Source organism: Centruroides vittatus, unplaced genomic scaffold (assembly GCF_030686945.1).
Source record: "Centruroides vittatus isolate TY-2023 unplaced genomic scaffold, ASM3068694v2 contig_1159, whole genome shotgun sequence".
Classification (NCBI taxonomy): Eukaryota; Metazoa; Arthropoda; class Arachnida; order Scorpiones; family Buthidae; genus Centruroides; species Centruroides vittatus.
In genome coordinates this window covers 760,218-782,349 of record NW_027120745.1, presented here as the reverse complement: position 1 = coordinate 782,349, position 22,132 = coordinate 760,218, and the positions used below count along the sequence as shown (strand labels likewise).

At 31.8% G+C, this 22,132-nt stretch overlaps 1 protein-coding gene across 1 annotated transcript in view; it reads right to left on the bottom strand.

Annotated features, from left to right (window-relative positions):
- The window catches only part of hzg (herzog), a 96,743-nt gene that overhangs the window by 15,284 nt on the left and 59,327 nt on the right, over positions 1-22,132 (bottom strand). The window contains exons 4-7 of the mRNA XM_067276263.1: positions 18,276-18,332; positions 9,316-9,408; positions 9,065-9,163; positions 2,440-2,526 (exon numbers count right to left, since the gene is read on the bottom strand). Of these exons, the coding sequence (XP_067132364.1) occupies positions 2,440-2,526; positions 9,065-9,163; positions 9,316-9,408; positions 18,276-18,332 (336 nt within the window). The remainder of the gene's footprint in view (positions 1-2,439; positions 2,527-9,064; positions 9,164-9,315; positions 9,409-18,275; positions 18,333-22,132) is intronic.

The window sequence follows — 22,132 nt, the reverse complement described above, 5'->3', positions numbered from 1 at the left end:
ATTCTAGCTCTCATATTGAACAACAAAATCAAAAATTTCTTGAAAATCAGATAATCAATTCATAGAAAAATAGATGTAATGTTAAATAATAATTTGGTTTATATTTTCACTTTTACTTGTCAACCAGATTATTATTACATAGGTGAGACTGGAAAAATGCTTAAAACCAGAATAAGAGAGCATATACAAGCTGTGAAGAATAATTACATTAACTCAGCAGTTTCCACACACTGCAATCGTGCTGGTTGAGAGATATCTCAGCAGCATCAAAATTTTTAAAAAAGAAAACTTTTTGAACATCTACAAATTATTAAAAGTAACAGAATGAATTTAAACATTAGTGTTGTCATCAGTGAGATCTGGCAACCATTACTGCAAAAATAAGGAGAGTCAATTTAAAATGTTCTTCCTTCCCCCTCCTTTTTAATTCACTGTATAATATAACAATCAGACTTCCTAATAAATGTAGTAGAGCACTTTATACCTTGTTTTTTTAACCACTTTTTATTAGTTTTTAAAGTTTTTACTTCTTTTAATTGTCAATTTTTTTCTAAGTTTTAGCAAGTTTTATTTGTTCATTTTACAGGTATAACCTTTTATCCTTTTATTATTTATCATCAGTGTTTAGTCATTTTATTATATTTATTTATTTATTTTTTGTTTATTTTTTAAATTTATTTCAGTTTTACAGGTTTTACCCTTTGTTTTTACATTTAGTTACTCCAGTAGTCACCATTAGTTATATTTTAGGTAATTTTTGTATTTTTTATGAGTTGTATGCATATATAAAATATTAAAAGTATACAGAATACAGAAATTACAGAATACATTTACCATTATATACAACAAGTTGAAAGGCCCAATGCAGGCATCGGGGCATACTAAATTACAAAAAATAACAACATACTGAGTATTATACTGTAAAAATTTAAAATATATATAAAATAATTTATATTGTTAATTTAAATTTATTTAAATAATAGTTAGGAGTGCCCCTAGTGGCCATTTTTGGCATACCATCACAAAAAGAGACTTCCCATTTTTTCAGCTTTATATAGTAGATAAGGACTGAAGAAAAGCATTGGTCCAAAATGCATTTCCTTTCATAAAAGACAGAAAATAAAATCAACCTTTTCCATCAAAAAAATTTTTCCTGTATGATAAGTTCTTCATAGCAATTTTGTGTTTAATGTTTAATTCCAAAGAACATACAACCAAAACTAAACCAAATATAATTTTGCCTGATGAAAATAGTCAATTCTAGGGTTTCATTTTATTTTTGACGAGATTATGTCTTGTTTATAGAATCATGGTGCTGTAACGGCTGGACACCTTAGGAGGTATGAAGTAAGTACATGTCAGGAGTTGCAATTTGGCACAGAGTATTTGATGCCCAAATCATGTGCACATAAAAAATCCAGACTTGTAGGTAGTCAGGAGACAGAGAACCAAGTCAAAATAAAATACAAAATGGTGACACTCTACAAACAGGTGAGAGTGCGAGATTTGTGCATGCACGGCTCGTTGGAAATGTGAACATTGTGAAATTGAATTTTGACAAATGAATCTTTGAAAAAACCCATTTACCTGTCCCGTGTTATTCCCAACAGGCTGACCCGAGATATCTTGTTTCGGCATCAAAACATTTTTGAAACTAGATGGTGCTAGTCGTCATTATAATTTTATATTAAAACTAACTTTCAAAATATAATATTTTTTGTTTTTACATTTATTAATATATTTATTTTGTTTCTGCAAAATAAAAAAAATAATTTCGAACAGTACAACAACCATGATTTTTTTTTTCAAAAACAAGAAATTTTCATTAGGCATCGACAAAAATTCAACCTGGGGCGCACATACAACGGAGAGAAATTTCGACATTGGATCGGTTAATTTCACCGAAAATGTCTTGTGGATGACCTCATGGTTGTGGCTGACAAAGTATGAATGATTATGCTCAAAACCAGCGATAACAAAGATTGGAGAATGAGAACAAGACCTACCATGAGTGTCAAAGTGATTCCACTTAGTAGTGAGTCTCCAAGATATAGTCTCGTTACAAAAATGACCTTGCTGTTTTACTTGTTAAATTTGTTACTCATTTTTATCATAAAAAAATTGTATGGATGAGAAAACTAAAGTTAAAATAAAAAATATTTCTAATCAATCAAAAGTTTGTTCAAGTAGATTGTGTTTGTTTGGCTAAGTGCCAAACAAACAGCCAACTACCAAGCAATTTTTCCCAAATCTGCATTTGAATACCAAGTTGTTCACATTAAGAACAATATGAGTACTGATGTACTATATCACTGTATTATAATTATTTAATTTAGTTAAATTCAATGTTTCTGAAATACTACTAAAAAGAAAATAGATATTTTAATGATAATTTATAGTAATAAACAAAAATCTTACAAATAAAAAAATAAAACTTACAGCATTATCTGGGTGGAAGATATAGGATGCAGGAGAATTATCCATTATCACAACCCTTTGTAAATCTCTCCCTAGTCTTCCTAAATCCTTAAAAAATAATAATAAATTTTAAATATTAAAACAGTGCTGAAAAAATAATGTATGAAAAATATTTAGATAAAGAAAGAAATCCAATTTCTATAATTGAAGCATAATGTTATAAATGCCATTTTCTCTAAATACATTTTATTGAAGAATTGAATTCTAAACACAATGTTTTCTGGTAAAAGAATAAATATATATCACGGTGATAGTGGCACCGTAAGTGTCCATATTTTGAAGACAAATTTGTGTGAAGCCATAACATTTAAAGCACCAGAGTGCAACTCTTGTAATTTTTAGTGCTTAAAACATTACAGCCTATATTTATATCATTTTAATATTCCAGAGAATTTGTAACCTAGTGAGTTTTTACCATTTTATTGTAAGATTGAAACGAATTCATTGGCTAGAAAAAGTGTCTTTTACCTTTCCTGTAAAGTTTCCTTTTTGGCATTTACGAGATTATGGCATTGCATGCTTCAATTCTAAAAAACAGCAAACTGGATTAATTTTAACTGATAATTACCTTTTATTTTAGATATTCTAAAACATTATAATATAGTAAAATAATCACACTGTTTTGTATGAATACCAAAATATATTTATTTAAAGAATATTTTCATCTCCATTTCAACCATCTTTAATTTACAAACTGAACTAAATTGAATATCAATTTTAATCGTTGTTTAATGAAATATAACATTTAGACACTGAAGTTTAAAATTATTTTTTTTTTACTATATTATACAACAAAATTTTTAAAATAATTTTAAACTTCTGCATTGGAACGTTGTATTCCATTGAACAATGGTTAAAAATCAATGTTCAGTTTGTAAACTTAAGATAGTTCAAATGGAGCCAAAATATGTTCTATAAATATTTTTTTGGTATCTGTACAAAGCAGTGTGAGTATTTTAATGGTCAAAATGGTACCAAGTTTTGTACACTTTGTTTATAATCTATAATTATAAAATACTGGTTTCCTAAATATATTATTTATTTCTCTTGAAAATTATTTCTGATCAATGTATAATACCCAAAACTTAAAAGTTATAAATCAAATAAGAACAAAGTCTTCATTTTTACTCTAACAAAAAATATACTTAGAAATCTTCTCAAGTATTTGATAAATTAATTTTTCAGATTCAAAAAAATTTAGTTTTAAAAATATGAATGAAATTTCTTGATATTATTCAAAATAAATTCATTTAATAAAATTTGTAATTTACTAAGAAAATTAGTATTACAAAAAATTTGAAAAATTTATGGGTTTTCATAACACACTAAATGACAAATCAAATTAATAATAGCGAGGTTGAGGCCGAAGTTTTAAACGCAAAAACGTGTATGTCGAACGTTCGGCGCCACTTTCCTGTAAGCCTAGAAGTTTGACAATGGCGTTTGGAATGCCGAGCATGATTCCTCTGACTTTCTGAACACCACTGTCAAACTTCTAGGCATACAGGAAAGCGGTGCTGAACATCCGACGTACGCGTTTTTGCATTTAAAACTTCGGCCTCACCTCGCTACTGTATAAATAGCAACATCAATAGCAGCATCAAATTCATAACTAATATTTCATACAAAATATGCATAGGTTAAATATTTTTTAAAACCAATTTTTAATATATAACATTTTGGAACTTTCATATGTTTTTAATTGACATTATATGTGAAATATTGTATAGTGTAGTTACATGAAATTATATAATATGCACTATATATTATTTTGGATTCATTCTAATTATGATAACAAAAAATACTGTGCACTATTGTTCTGGAAAATCCCTAAATATTTACTTTAAAAGGAGTCATTATAAATTTTTTAATCACTGTAGAGCTTCAGATACAAATAAAAACATTGTTTTAATACAGTAGACTTGCCTTAAAACAAACAAATATAGCAAATTTTGTCACTGCCCTGGCAAAATGCCATTACCACAATGTTAATTTTTATGTGATAAAGCAAACAAATATTTTGCCAAAATTTGTTAAACAATATTGTAAATTACCTTCACAACCCCAAAAATAAGCCTATTTTCAATAATGGTTGCTTTTTTCACTTTTTGAAATAAATGAATAATAAAAAGTAGTACTGTAATAAATATTCCATTTTAAGTAGAATAGATATTCTAGAGTTTGATCCCAGATTGTACAGTAGTGGTTCTTAACCGGTGGTCCCTGAAAGCACCCGAAGTGGTCCGTGAAGTCATTCTAAAATTATTAAATAAATGACGACGAGTTTTGTCAGTTCAAATTTCAAATACATTTTGCTTATTTAGTGGATTTTTTTGCACAAACTAAATAAATTGAACCTTCAACTACAATGGTCAGGAAATATGAAATTGGAAGGCACTAGCAATATATTTGCATTTGAAAATAAAATCAGTACGTTTATTGCTAAAATCGACCTATTGATCAGCAAAGTTGAAAGAGAGAATTTTTCTGCATTTGATACATTGAACCCAATTATTGACAGACAGTGTGCTGAGATGCCCACCAGTGGCCGAGTGGTTCTGTCGCTAAACACTGAGAGTTTGGTTGAGAGTTCCCACTGCGTTCGGACGGGCTGGCCAAGTGGAGTTCTCCGGGTTTTCCCACATTTGTAACACCTGAATAGGGGCCAGTTTCCTTTAAAAGACCTCTTGGAAAGCATTATTCGGAAACTGATCCACAATCCTTTCATAGTCAACATTTCTGAGGTGCCGGATAAAATACAAGAAGAGTTAATTGAAATGTAACACGATAGTAACTGCAAGGATACTTTCGAGACAGGAATTAATCTTGAAGATTTTTGGAGCCATAAAGCTATTGCTTTCTTTAAAATTCGAGAAATTGCTTTACGGTACCTTTGAGTAGCACTGAACAAAGAATCCAGCAGTTGGTAAACACTATGCAGTTACAAAAATTGCACTAAAATAATATAATTAATGTAACATTTTTGCAAATAATATAATACTCTTGGTTTCGAATAATTTTATACATGTTTAATTTATAGAACAACCTTATAAGAACTTATATTACTGCCAAACAGCTCGTGGTCCATGGCAAGAGAAAAATTTTGATAAATGGTCCCTCATCACTAAAAGGTTAAGAACCACTGTTGTACAGCAATTCAAACATCTAGTTTTAGCAGACCATTCTACTGTACTCAGAAAATAGGGCTTAAAATTTAAGCACAGACACCCTTTTAAATGGATATGGTCACACACAAACACTTAGTTTGAATATCAGAAAGTTAATACAATAATGCCAGATTTGACTACTACTACTACTAATTTTATTTCATTTGAAAAATCACTTTCTTATAAAAACAATTTAATGTTCTAAATTTAATTTTATTCAACTTTATACCCATACAAATATACCTAAAGCCAGTTTGGGTATATTTGTATTTGGGCCAAAATTCGGTGAAGAAATTTTTGTTCAATTTGTTAATGTTGTTTTTTTGTTAAAAGTGTTAAAGGCAATTAAACTGTTTCCCACAGACTTACTTCCCTATTGAAGGAGACACATTGAATGTGTCACCCGGAACCAACGAGTGAACATTTGACTATTGGTTCTAAATACTAAAAATCTTAACCAAGTCATGAAAAAAACTCAGGAGGAGCAATCATCATCAACCTTTTCTTAAATGTCGTAGAATCTGTAAATAATATCCATCAATAAACGAGTATTTTTGTTATATTTGTAAACTTCCTCCGGTCATTCCATCCACCTCCATTCTGCATCTGAAAGCCTGTGAACGCAACTGCTCGCGTGACGACCGATGTAACGGCCATCGAGATTTCCATGTTTGGCAGTCCATCCTGCCAAACATGGAAATCCATTGTGGTCCATGGAAGTCCATGGTGGATGGACACCACCATGGACTCCATTGGTGGTGTCCATCCTGACCAGGCATCAAAGAAGTGCTGACCCTGCGGTCACACAATAATGCCAGATTTGGCTACTACTTCTCCTCATTTTATTTCATTTGAAAAATCACTTTTTTACAAAAACAATTTAATGTTCTAAATTAAATTTTATTCAACTTTATACACACACAAATATACCCAAAACCAGTAAAAAGAATAAAAATATTTACCGATACTATCATCATCAAGTATATCATCATGAATACTGAACAACATTAAGCAATTGAATACATTATATATAACATACCTTATGATGTTTGTTAGAAACAAAAACATTTACTGATGCAAATGTTTTTCTATTTCTTTTACTGGTTTTTGGTATATTTGTGTATGTTTTCTTTCCATACCACCAGTTTTTTGAAAAAGTGAATGCTAAAATATTACTTTAAAATACACTTCACTTTGCAGCCACCTTGCTTATGTTCCAATCCTGAAGAAGTTTTAATACAAATCAAACTCCATATTGGTGGCCACCTCACTTAATTGGCAAAGCTAGGAATGTCCTAAAGTGAAGTCTATCCCTGTTTGACCGACAGAACAAGAAACCTACCAATCCTACTCTTAACATATTGTTTAAAGCACTTTAAAGAGCATTGTTGCCAGTTTTAGAACAGTTTGCTAAGATCCTCTAACAGATGATGTTCAAATAAAATAAATCTTTACTTGCAATTGACAAATTAAATCTCTCTCTAAAGTTTAGCAAGAAGAAAAACAATTATATATTTGTTCAATATTTTATACAATTATATACAAATATAATTGCATTTCATAAAAATATAACTATGTAAAACAGTAAATGATCAGTCTACTTTATTGATGCATCATTTGCAACACCCAACAAAGAAAAATATTGATCATCCTGATGTAAAAGCTAGTTTAATTATTAACATTAATTCTTAAAATTTTTTCTGACATTTGGACGATATTTCTGCATATCTAGTGACTTCTGTTTAATAATTTTTCTGAATTTTCCTTTTAAAATACAGTATTTAAATAAAATCTTTACTATCATTTCTTAAACACATTGATTCTGTCTGTGGGTACTAAACAATTCTGTTTAATAAACTGCTACACTGTACATGTACTTTGTATTTCAATATTTATTATTCAATGTTCATACATTAACCTGTATGAAATTTTGAAATTTCTTTACATTGCAAATTATGTGCAGTATTATGTGAATTTATTTATTTATTATTTTGTTTACTTTTATAACCTGTATTAAACTTTTATCAGGATTCAGTAGAGTACTCTAATTATAGTTCTATATGTAAATTTTTCATAATCCCATTTAGGTGACCACCTCATTTATGTGCCATACATTGTATACCTGAAGATGGACACACATGTTTTACTATATACACCAACTCTTTAAAAGAAAACCATGATGTTGAATAATGATACCACATTTTATAATGATGTTGAATAATGATACCACATATTTTTTATAAAACAAATGAATATGAATTATATTGGGTTGAAGAATAATTCATGAGCGTTTTTTCAAATTTAAAAATGCATGCAGAAATAATATAAAATGCATTTTCAAAATGTTTTATATTACTTGAAAGAAAATTTCTTGCTCTACAGGATGGTGTTTTATGATTTTTTAATTTTATTGATTTTTGTGTATTTTCAGATCATTAAAATGGAATGTCAATTGGACAAAACTAATAAATACATCACCAACTGCGGTAAATAATTGGGCTAACTTTTGGATATATCCAAAAGTTAGCCTGATTATTTACGGCAGTTGGTGATGTATTGGCTTAATGTTATTGGGTTTAGTGTGATGTTTATTTGAACAAAACTGATCATTTTCAACACCATTTGCTTTTTGCATTTAATCAAGGTGTTATGGCCACTGAAGCTACTTGCGAGATTTGTACTGTGTATGGAGAAGGAGCAATGCCTCAAAGTAATGCCCCCTATTGGTTTCCATGCTTCAAAAATGGAAATTTTGACCTCGGGCGAATCACACACCAGTCAACCAATTGTGCTCAATAAAAGCGTGATTAAATCAACTTCTCCATGAAAATCCATATCAAACAATCAGAGAATTGGTGGGACAAATGGACTGTGATCAAAAAACTGTGGCGAACCACTTTCACTCAATGGGTAAGGTACAGAAACTTGGCGCTTGGGTGTCACACACTGAGTGAAAACAATGAAAATCAATACTCCACAATCGTCCTCAGTTTGCTCCCTTGACATCATTCAACACACGATTATAGTGTTTTCTTTACCGCATTGTCACTGGCAATGAAAAATGGTGTGTTTATGTCAATATAAAGCAGCAAAAAAAAAAAAAAAAGTTCAGCTCTGACAAACAAGCAACTCCACGAGCAAAACAATTTCAAAACAAAATCATCATCCTCAAAACATGTGTGCATAGTGGGTTTGGAAAGGCATAATTCATTACAAATTGTTTGAGCACAACCAAACACTCAGTGAACAGTTCTACATTCAACAACTGCACCAACTCAATGAAGCAACTCAGCAAAATATTGTACATTTTCCTTTATCTTTAGTAATGAAAACAAATTTTTATACTTTGATAAATTTGATCCATTGGTTTTAATAATTGATTTTATTTATTTAATATTAAATACTTAATATAAGTTTACCTTTACATAATTACCCCTGTAGAAGACACATGATTCTCTAAAAAGCCGAGCACGAAATACTCCCCATTTATCCAGCAAATCAGCAACTGGATCTGCATACTATAATATTGAGAAAATCAATTTTAACCATCAGATATGTTGAGTAAAGAAAATGCTGTTTATAAAATTACAAAAATAAAATTAAAACAGAAGATCATCATGTAAAATTTATTATGTAATAATAATTATACAAATACAATTTCTTAACTTACTTTTGCAAGGCTAGCAGTAAAAAGTACACACTCGTATAATTCACCCATCCTTTGTAAAAATTCATCTACAAAAGGCCTCTTAAGAACATAAACCTATTTGATAAAAAATTATTATGCAAAAAATTAAAAACTGATATATAAAGCAACTCTTCAAATATATTTAAAGTTTTTTAAATTATAATACATCATCATCATAAATTTTACATATTATTTCTTATAACAATTGCCACATTTTGTTTCTTAATAATATTTACATTCTGAGGTATTAAATGAAACAGATGCCAACACACACACAATACATATCCATAGAATATTTTTCCTGATTTTTGACTTGTTTTGGATTCAAGATATCTCAAAACAAAGATTTGAAACAAAAAAAAGCTGTGAGGGTTGAATTTGATATAATTCAATACTTTCTCTTGTTATGTATACATAACGGCAGGCAAAAAGTAAAAACCAAGTTATAAGCAAAAAAGTTCTTATGGATCACACAAACTGAAACACAATAGAAGGGTTAAAGAAATTTTTCAAAGTTTTAAAATTCATACACATGCACACACAGAGGTAATATCAGAAAGTTCCCAAATTACAGTAGGCCTATAAGAAGTTACAGTTTATTTTATTCAAATCTGGATCCCATCTCCTTCAAAGCATACAGCAATCCCAGCATATCTTCCATGACTCAAAGATACTGCAGAAGTCATGAAAGTCAATAGTCTCAAAGCAAGGCCCTTTTACCTCAATTTGATTTTGGGGAACAAGACAAAGTCAGGCAAGTATGGAGGGTGAGAGACAACCACCATCTTGTTTTCTGTCAGAAATTGTCATTTTCAACAAGATGTGAGTGGATGTGTTGTCATGATGCAATAGCCAATTGCAATTGCACCACAGTTCCAGTCTTTTTTGACACACACCGTCTCTCAAGAGCCTCGGAACATCACAGTAAAAATCAAAATTGGCTGTCAAACCAAGAGAAACAAATTCTCCATAAATGTTGCCCTTAATGTTAAAAAAACAATGAGCATGGTCTTTGTTGCACTTCTGACCTGCCGCACCTCCTTTGATTGTTGTAACTGCAGGCTCTTCCATTAGAACTTCTCATTTGTCTCAGGATCATAGCAGCAAACTTACATTTCATCAGCTGTGATGATCCCTGACAGGAAAGTTGGGTTGTCATCTGTCATGAAGTTCCCTACACATAAGGAAAAACAGCAGTATCTTGACAACTGCCAGGATCCAAGGCACAAACTTCACAGCAATGCAATGCATGTTCAAACTGTGAATTAGAATCTCCCGGCACATCTCATAACTGATTCCAACAATTTCACAGTCAATACATCACCAACTGCCGTAAATAATCGGGCTAACTTTTGGATATATACGATTAAAGATTATAAATAAATTTGGCACTTGAGGTAGGCGTTAGGTGCCATCTCTTATTAAAATTAATAATGGTTATGTCTTTAGCTTATATATGCTGGAAGAGAAGATCAGAACGAAGGTCTGGGTAGTGTAACTGGCAACGCGACTACACGGTAAGCGGGAGTTGCGGGTTTGAGTCCCGCTTTGGGCCGATTCTTTTCTTCCAGTTTAATCTAAAATTATTTAAATTATTATAATTATTAATTTTAACAAGAGATGGCGCCTAACACCTACCTCAAGTGCCAAATTTATTTATAAACTTTAATCGTATATATCCAAAAGTTAGCTCGATTATTTATGGCAGTTGGTGATGTATTGACTTAATGTTATCAGGTTTAGTGAGTGTTTATTTGTACAATTTCACAGAGCTAATTTTCACAAATTGCTCAGTGATAGTCTCCGTGGATGAGTTGGTAAATTTTTCAACACTTTCTTCTATTTTGCTGGTGGTTGGCCACTTGGAACAATCATCATTTTGAACAGACACCCAACCAATCTTAAAATGCACATGCCATTTAAAAACCTTTATAATTACATTAAAGTAAACACTCTTGGAATGGTTGTCTTATAGTTTTATGGCATGTGAAATAATCAAAACTTTAAATTAAATATAACTTTTAAAATTTTAGACAAATGATGAATAATCTCTAACTCAGTGTGGCGGTAACCATGTCTGCATACATAGGGGTTAAATATAAGTTATATTTTTCTCAATCCTTTGTCCTCCACATCATTGTTTCCTAGAACTTTCTCATTCATTCTTTCCCTACAGGTGAGGCAACCGTTGTCCAGGAACAAAAGTAAAAAAAAAAAGCCTCGAGGAAGGCAGATAACGGACATTCTTGAGATAGTGTTCGAGGAAAGCAGAAGAAAAGTGAAACGCTGAGTAAGACAAGGACAGAGAGAGTTTAAGTCGTTTTGGAGGGAAACGAACGAACAGTACTGTTGCTGAGATTGAGAGCTTTGTGAATACTTCAGGATTTTCTGACTTTTGATATAGAAAAGGACAGAAAAAAAGATGAATTGAGCGCAAGCCCGACGTTGAGAAAATTCGGAGATCTACGAAAGGCCCAGGTACCCACCAACTTTCTCTTTGTTTCTTTTCAATTTTTGAGTCTTTCATTTCATCTTCCTTTCTTTTCTCTTTTGTTTTTTTAGTATGTAAGTTAATTTAAGTTAGATATTATTTCAGGAATATATATCAATTGTTTCCATTTTTTGCAGACACATGTCACCAGTCTTTGTTCATACGAAAGGACCGATCGAACTGTATTGTATAAAAAGGAACTATATATAGTTGGGATCCAAAAGAACCAAGTGTGCGGAGAACCATGCGAAAAAGAAAAATAAAGCTTCCATTTCGTTTGTGTGCAACTTTGTATTGTATTGTTCATCCTTATATACACAACACTCAGAATGAAAACATTATCACCATCAATTTACTGCTTTCTAAAATGTTGCACAAAATTCCCAATCAGGTTATATATATTATGAAATATATATAGCTCTTTGGACTCACTAAGAAAAACAGAGATAGTACACTAAGTTTATGTAAAAAAATTTTCTGTTATGCTTATTACACAGATTAACAAACTGAATTTGTACTGTACATTGAAGTTCTATTTACATGTATCAGTGATGTGTTAGTGATATTCAAGATATTGAAGTTCAAAGACAGAATTACCAAATATTGTCAAGCAAAATTGTCTGGCAACAAAAAAAAATACTCTCTCTAAAAATCACTAAAAGTTACTTGGTAGTTTAGAAAAGTTAAAATATAAAATAATAATATAAGAAATTTATTACAAACAATTTTATATTAAAATTATTAATATTTATTTTTTAATGAACAAAAAACATTTTATATAAAATATAGAGAGTACAGTGGAACCTCGCTTAACGAGCATAATTTGTTCCAGAGTCTTACTCGTAATGCGAAACACTCGTTAAGCAAAACAATTTTTTCCACAGAAATTGATGTAAAATACAATGCGTTCCACGCTAAAAAAATGCTCAAATGTTTTATGTATAACGTTTACTGAAAAAAAATTGTACAATATACACTGTTAAAGAGCATGAATCATTATCATCTTTTCTTCTAGTGCAGAATGAACCATCCTGGAATGAGAATTTGATCTGCAAAAACAAAAAACAGCTAATATGTGTGATAAACACTCCAAACAATATGCCAAATTCTTGGGTTATGCAAAGGCTATAATTAAATATTAGAAATTAATTAATTTGTCTAGAGGTAGGCAGTTATGTTTCCCTCTCGTATTAAATTTAATAATTATAAATAGTTAATTTTTAATTCAGACATTTCTAAAATTTAGTTTGCCAGGCCTGGGCTTTTAAGCGTGCACCGAAAAATTAGTAGTAATAACGATAAATATCAAGTCAGATCAAAAGTTCAAATATATTTAATTAGCAACTAGAATGTACTACGTACAAGTATCAATAATCCAAACAAAATTTATTAACGAAAATCAACAAGTCAACCCGACAATAAACTCAGCTACTTAGCTTAACTTAATAGTAATTTCCCCTTTAGAATTCGATAATCAAATACTTAGAAACTATGAACAAAATCTCTTACTAATTAAACGTCTATCCGTCACCTCACTATACGAAGAAACTATTTCCTCAATCCTTTCGATATCGTCAAATCGTCAATCGAACTCCTCTTTAACACCTTGGATCGTCCAATTATCAATCTGGACTTCTATCAGAAAATACTTCGCTTTCGAATCTACCTTGCTCCCACAGTCGCCTCGATTTGGAATTCACCTCGGTTTGGAAATCACCTCTGTTTCTTCGGTTAACGTACGGGTTTTATACTGTGAGGTGATGTCACACTTGAGCTGGGTTACTCCTCTTATTTACATACTTAGTTGCTAACATTAACTTTGTTCTGGCAGCTTTAAGTTTCCGACAAAGCTTATAAACCGTTTACAAAATATTTATCATAATTTTCTGGGATGTTTAAGACAGTTTATCAAGTATTTCTCTACTAGTGATTGTGGGGACTCCCCCCATTTTTTTTTCTGTGGACTGTTACTTCCGCCGGGCAGCGCAAGTGCACAAGATGTTTCCTATGGCGCTTATTTCTCCGTGAGTTGTTTTTTCTTCATTTTTCATTACTAACAAGAGAGTGGTGGGGAACCTTCGTCCTAAATAAACATAAACCCCAAACAAAAGATAATAAAACGGAAATAATAATAAAATAAAAAATAAGGTTCGGACTCAGTTCCTTACAATGCAAAGGCTATAATTAAATATTAGAAATTAATTAATTTGACTAGAGGTAGGCAGTTATGTTTCCATCTCGTATTAAATTTAATAATTATAAATAGTTAATTTTTAATTCAGACATTCCTAAAATTTAATTTGGAATTGTCATTAAATTTAATGACCAAGAATTTGGCATATCGTTTGGTGTGTTTATTATATAACGGGCTACGGTTGTTGACGTTTATAAGTAATATGTGTGAATACAGTTTGGAAAAATATGTGATCACAAGTGACACAAGATGCTTGCGGAACGAGTGCTAAACACTAGATGGAAGACGCCAAATGCGCACAATTCGGGACTTTCCCTCTCTTCATCACTCGTTATGAGAAACATTGCTTGTTAAGCAAGGCAAATTTTTACAATTTGTTTTTGCTCGTTATGTGAAATACTTGTTGTGCGAGGTCCTCGTTAAACGAGGTTCCACTGTATTGGGAAGTGGTCACTGGAAAATGGATTAGATCCAAAGTCCCATGAAAACACTGAAAACAGGTTTGGGGTTGCTAATGATAAATCAATGGCAGTGAATGTTTTTTTGGGGCATGAAAGTATGTCACTACTACAGTAATGAGTAGGTACTGTACAATTGCTGATTACCTATGAATCTTTCAATAACTCTGCCTCGACAATTGTCGTTAGGACTACCTCACATAGGATTGTGGCCATTGATGTCTCCAAGAGGAAAGGAGGAGGCAGCTGATCAACCAAAGCATCCAGTTCATGCTGGTTGACTCTAACATCTGGTGGCAGGTATATAGAACAAACTATGGCAGTCACCCCAAATGAAATTCTAAATGCCACTGCTTGTAAATCTCTTATTTGTATTGGAAAAGATGTGATGTGAAACCAGTATAGCAACACCATCACTGACGTGGTTATGGCTATTGTCATCCTCGTAGTGGAGATTGAATCCTTTCAAAGATACTGTTTGTCCAGGTTATAGATGTGTTTCCTAGAATGCCACACAGACGAATGGGATAGATAATGATTGGTGTTTACTATCAGAGTCATTGTGAAAACGACAGTTCCATTGAATTATTTTATAATCCATTGTTTGAGGTAGCATTTCTCGTGAAAGTATCCCTCTTTAATTTCATAGGTGGTTTTTCTTTTGGAGATGAGGTTGGTTGAGTCACTTCCATATTACTCTCTTCATCAGAGATGTCAGAAAACTGTCATAGACCAAGTCTGACATTCTCAAAGCTTTAGAGAGCTGCTTTCACTTTTTGATTGTTTATTCGGTTCTTATTGCCTTTTAAAACCCACATTTTTTAGTATGGCTCCTTGCTTAGACACAGGTTTTCTTCTCTTTTCAGTCTTCTTTTCTGTTGTTTGTTTGGGCTCTATGAGAAAACATTTTGCATTTCGAATAAGAGATTCATATGAATAAACTGAAATATCAGTTTCAACTACACACATCTTTGTGGATTTAAGAACTGTGGCATATGTCATTTGTTTCATTAGTTCATTTAATGTAACCATATGACGCACCTCTGTGTAAAGCAAATTCTTTGTAGTTTTCACCTGTTGAATCTCTTCCTCTCATTGCCATGCTGGACACTTTTTGAAGTAGGCAAGACGGGCATCTCTGCAGTTCACACAGTTAAGAGTAGCAGTACAGTCAAGTACTCTCATAATCTTCATTTCTGCACTATGCATATACACTTTTACCACCAGGATGCTTTTGAATATCCAAACGCTGGCATTTGAAGCAGCGCAGCAGATTTGGAACATGTGCAAACTTGACAACAATGTAAGTATCCTGCAGCAACAGAAGGTGGCAATGTCAGTTTATTAAAGGTGAGTGTAAGATGTTTTGTTGGTATCAACTTGCCATCTTGATGAATGGAGATGCATCGAATGGCAGTGACACCTTGATTCAACAGTCCAATTTGAATATCTGATTCTTCTTCAGACATCAGATCAATCTCAGATATCACACCACATGATGAGTTTAAGCTACTGTGTGGTGGGACACTAATTTCAATGTTTCCTAACATCTTCATTGCCAAAAGTCTTGCTGATTGCTGAGATGATGTAGTCTCCAGCAGTAGGTCCCCTGATCTCAATTTTTGTACTTTTTTTGGATGCTCAATAGTTGACTTGAATATTAAATAACCTCCTTGCTGCATCTCTCAATGAACATCTTAAATAGTTAGAGACTATGCATATCTTTAAATCCTCCATCACAACCATGTACATAAATTTTAAAGAAGAGATGGTTTTGTCATTGGCCTGACAAGAGTTAATTCACAGCATGCTCTAGCTGCTCGTTATATCCAGACAGACTGACACATTGCACTTGCATGACCTAATTTTTTGTAAATTGTTTGAACTCAAGATCAAACTCTTAGTTAGCAGCATTCGTTAATTGAATTTCCATTTAAAAAAGCCGTTAAGAACCTGAAGCAGAGCCCAGAAGGGATTTGAAAACATTTGTTTTTTCAATGTTTTTCGACGTTATCACACTGTATATTGGTTCTGAGTGCATAATTTTTTTGACTTGAATAGCTTCTAAATCAGAAAAAGGAAGCATTTGGACAGCGTTTTTTCTCCAGTAGCATGAACTATCAAGTAGGCTGGCTGACTGGAAATGCTGTTGTTGTTTGTAGGCAATTGCCCTGTATGCAGATGCTTCGTGATTTTTGAGTCCATGATTAATAGAAAGTTATTCAAGCTCTCAGTGACCCCACCAATCATGAGGCCCAACCAAGAGGATGTTGCCACATGGTACATTCCCATAGACTGTCATACCAGAATTTTCCAGGAGCTATATCCTCACAATGTAGTCAAGAAGAGCACATCTTGTATGACATGACAAAACTATCAAGCAGGGACATATACACCAGGTCAGCATCGAAGTTAACTCCAGGCAAAGGTCAAGAATGACTCAATGACCAGCTGACTGATGCAAATGGAGCCTGATTTGAGCCTCCCGTTTACATGAAGCAAGGGCCAAAGCAGTGTGTTGGGAACAGTGTGTCATCCCTCAACTACAAGAATCCCTCTTTCCACCATATGGGTCACCATGCATGGCAAACACTTGGGTTGGACGTTCATATCCCAGAGATGGTATAGGAGAAATAAACCATCTCTGGGAGGTTCCCTTGATAATGACAGCAACCTACATCAAGAGGCCCAATTATACAGTTATGAAGTAAATCACACTACACATTGTCCTTTGGGCTGTCCTTTACATATTCTCTGATGAAAATCAAATTTTATGATCCTCAGATATGCACATTTTGTTTATTCACATTCCAACTTAAGTAAAATGTTGCCTCATCCAAGAACATTAAAAAAAACAAAAAAAACATCCTTATCAACTATAAAATTAAAAATTTGGCTGATGGTATTTACATTAAAATATATAAATATGTTGAAGATACATTTTCTATCATTCACAATACCAGCGACAGTCCAAAACAATTCACTTATGGAGATGACTTTTTATTTGAGGATACAATTTTGCAAAAAGATACAAAATTTTCGTCAGCCAAATTTTTAACTTTACACAGTTGTATTGTAAATTATAGTATTGGCATAATCACCAGAGAACATTTTGATCCATTTTGCACTTTTTTTTGTGGAAATGTAGCATCAAATAAAAGGTTCAAAAGAGATTTTCAGTAAAATACAACCACTTACAAAATACTGTTTATGTTCAATGAAAGTTATAAAGATATATATTCATTATCGAACGTCTAATGTACTGTAAAGTGATATAGTGGAAAGATTTAAATTAATATGAATACTATCATTACAATAAATTAACTGCAATAAAGGCATTAAAGAATTGTTTTGAGTAAAGTTGTATAAACATGTACTCAAACATTCTTCTTTAAAAAATTTATAATGAGCAAATATCCAGGTGTCATTTTATTTAAGGGAATAATATTCATGCCTATTGAATAAATCTGATATTTATGTTATAAGTTTATTTTAAAATAAATTTATAACAGAAACACAATGCTATAAATATAAGCAAATCTTTATAACAATGTTCACAAACTTATTATATATGTGCATGTGCATGCACACACTATTATGATATAACAATGTATTTAAAATTTTAAAGTTTTTGTGTGTATGTTGTGTTTAAGATACGAGTTTTAATATATATTGAAATTTTTTTATTGAAATAACTAATTTTAACTTTGAAATATTTTTATAACTCTTCACAAAAGTAAAAGTAGCATTTAAGAACTAGTTCAATATGAATATATGTTAATTTTAATAAATTATTTACCTGGTGTACAGTTCCATCTATTTCAACAGGAATCACAAAATCTGCATTGCTAATGGGCTATAAAGAAAAACGAGTAACGATTATATTAAATTTTAATTTTAGCATTAAATATTTTTGTACAAACTTATGTAAAATTAAATTATATTAAAACTTTTAAAGCATTTTAACTAAACATTTGTTTTATTTTAGATTTATTCAATATTTCATAATTATTTTAAATAAAATTTAATATTTTGTTCATAAAAATAGCAATATCATGATTATGTTGTTTTTAAACTCTTATCTATCATTACATAAAATAAGAGAACTCCTCCTTCTAGAAGTTAAACACTTGTAAGTTAATTATATAATAATTATTACATGAGCTCTTATCTTAATTTTTATAGTCTTCATATTATTTTATTTATTTATTTATTATTACACATACTGGATACATTCCTTGATGTGGAGAGCATAATATTTTATTTATTCGCTTGTTTAGAAAATCCTGGTGACAAAGACATGGTATCCTCAAAAATGTTGATAAGCAATGTTAGAAGAAGGTTACCTCTTATTTAATATCAGTATCATATTCAATAATGTTTATTTTTTAATCTAAAAAAACCAAACCTAAGTACTGTATAGCACATAGTAATAAAAGTCAAACAACAACAACAAAAGCATTACCTAAAATATAAATGCTCACAATATACAGAAAATTTCCTAATTCTTAATTCTTCCTACAACAAACTTCTCTCTATATCAAACAACTAACAATCTCTAGCAAGCACAACATACAAATAGGATTTATCAGCCACATAATAAACAAATTTCAGAATCTTCTGGTAAAATTTCCTTTATTCTAAACTCTGGCTATTCACATTGCAGTAGACTATGTTGAAAATATCCATTTGATGAGAGACTGTATATAAAACTTCCTGAAGCCTGATACATTGATACTCAACCAAACAATTGATGTAATTAATTTTCAGAGAACAGTACTTGATGAAATAAATGTGAATTTTTTTGTATTTGTCCTTATGCCTACTTCATGCCACAGTGGTTGCATGAAGTTGAACATCAGCATCCTTGGTCAGTTAACATTTGGTGTGGAATAATAGACAACAAACTAACTGGTCCCTATTTTATTGAAGGCACTTTAGACAGGCAAAAATATCAAAACTTTTTGGAAGACAAACTACCAATACTGCTTGACAACCTAAGCCTCGAACAGCGACAGAACTTGTGGTTTCGGTACAATGATTGCCCGGCATCTTACATAACAACAACATGGGAGGTATTAAATTGCAATTAAAATGGTCGCTGGATCAGAAGAGGTGGTCTGCCAGATCACCAGATCTTACATCACCAGATTTCTGTTTGGGGTTTTCTGAAAAATAAAGTTTATTGAGAAGTGCCAACAACTTGCAAAAACATGATCAAACAAATCAGAAATGCTTGTACACAAACTGATGTGGATATACTTTTACATTGTGTACAATCATTTCAAGAATGGATCAATAAATGCATTGAAGTTTGAAGTCATCATTTTGAGCATTCAATTAAATAATTGATTTATTTAAAAGTACCACTGCAAAGGTGGGAAGCAAGGAAACACTTTCCTTGAATGTAGAATCATTATGCTGTAAAACATGGGGTTCCCTATGAAAAAAAATGAAGCTCACATAACTTTTGATGATTGCACCACCATATATAATAATTCAAAAACTATGTTTAGCCATCAGAGTTACTTTTTTCCAGACTAGAATCATTATGCAATAAAACTTGGGGGTTTCCCTTAAAAAAACAGACTTAACTAATTTTCATCAATTACAGCACCAACCACCACAAATTTTAAGTAAAATGTCTCAGATAAACCCTACATAATTTTTGATGTAGAGGATGTAGAATCCAAATCTGCTATGAAAAATGGGAATTTCCATTTGAATTTTCAAAGTTGCCTCTCACCCCATCCCAGGTGGTGGTAGGGGACTGACTTTTGCAGGGTTGAACTGTCCCTCCCAAATACTAAGAGTTTATTAAAAACATTTTTTTCATACAATGCATATTTCCTGAGATATTTCTCAGTCTTAAGTTAATGAGACGCCTGTGTAAATCTTATATCCTTCCATATTACATTAGTAATGTTTTCCATGCTCTTGACACTGAATTGCAGTCTCTGCAATTAATTGCTTTGTAAATTTGCCAAGCTATAAAATCTTTTATCTGTCTCCATATTCAGCTTGATTCCAAGCTAGCAAGATGGAAGTGAGATCATCAAACACATTCGCTGTAAGCACTGCATTAAGATTAGCCTTATTGATGTTACGTTTATTCTCTTTAATTCTTATGCTGCTAGTGATCTATTATATTAGTAGCTCTGATGTAATACAATTCTTGCCTTGTTGTACTATCTTCTATGTATATCTCCAGTGCTTGTGTTGGGTCAATGGGCTGTTTGTAATTCCAGAGTAGTCTGTAAACTGTTAGATTTCTCACAAATCAAGAACCTAATCATAAACACCAGTAACATAATTTTAACAAAAACACTGAATGAATGTTTTTGGTCTTATCCATAGCCTGCTTCAGGTTTTTAACAAACCAAATTCCAAAATGGAATGCTTAGAACATTTAAAAAAAATTACTTTTTAAAATTTAGAACACAATGTATATAAAAATCATAAAATATATAACTATCGCACATATAAGCATTTTTTAAGAGATACCCAGTACCTCAGATGAATTAACATACATTAATGTTGCCAGCTTTTTCATAAATGTACCTCCATGCATACGATACAATGTTACAGTCTTTAAAGTTAGTACACTTGACTTGTGTGATTAGCTCCAGTGATTCGAGAAGATAGTTTTAATGTTGGATTTCTTTTGAAGACAATTCTTTTTTTCTGTTGCTTGACCTATTTTCTCGTATGTTCTAGCAAGGGAGGCCATGTACAGGTACTCCTCACTTTACGACCTATCTGCTTAACAACCACTCGCACTTATGACCAATTGAGTTTCGACCTGCAATTCAGGGAATCCCCTTTCTCAGCTTGAGTGTCGATCAGTAACGAATGGTGACATGCGCACTAAGCATACTATAATAGTCTTTTTATGAATAAATTTGAGGTTTGTTGCATAATTTGTATAATTTTACAACAATCCTATATTTCCAGCGCAAGCTCCTCGCTTACCGACCAATTCGCTTAACGACGTAGTCGTCGGAACGAAACTCGGTCGTAAAGTGAGGAGTACCTGTACTCAATCACCACGTATTCCATTTGTGCATCTTATACCTGCATTTCCTTTTTTTTTAATCAGGTAATGTTTGATCAGTGCTTCAATATTTTTCGTTTTAAATCCAAATTGATATCCTAAAGATCTGATGTACTCCAGCTCCTGTTCTTATCTTGCATATTTGCATTGTGCATATACACTTTTTCAATCAGTGCTCCAACAACTGCCATCTTATTTATAGTTGATTGGATCATGAGATGCTCATGGTATAAATATTGGCTAATACTTATGATGATTGCTCCTCCTTTCAACATGAGTATGATGTCCAAGAAATGTGCAGAAGTATCACTTCCTTGTTCTAACTTGATTTTCATTACATATGGGTTTGCATTGATGTCACTGACTGATTAATGTCAGGTTGTTTCCTTTAAATTATTAAGACATTTTCTATATATCTGGCATAAAGTGCTATGTTTTCACTTTATTTAAGTAAGATTATATTGTACATAGAAGCCCAGAATTATTTTGACTAATTTCATTAATGAAAATTAAAACTATACAAACAATGTTTGAGTCCTTTTTGCTTATTTTTATCCTTTTTATTCCAGTCCAGGAACCACAAAAAACAACGGCGACTTGAA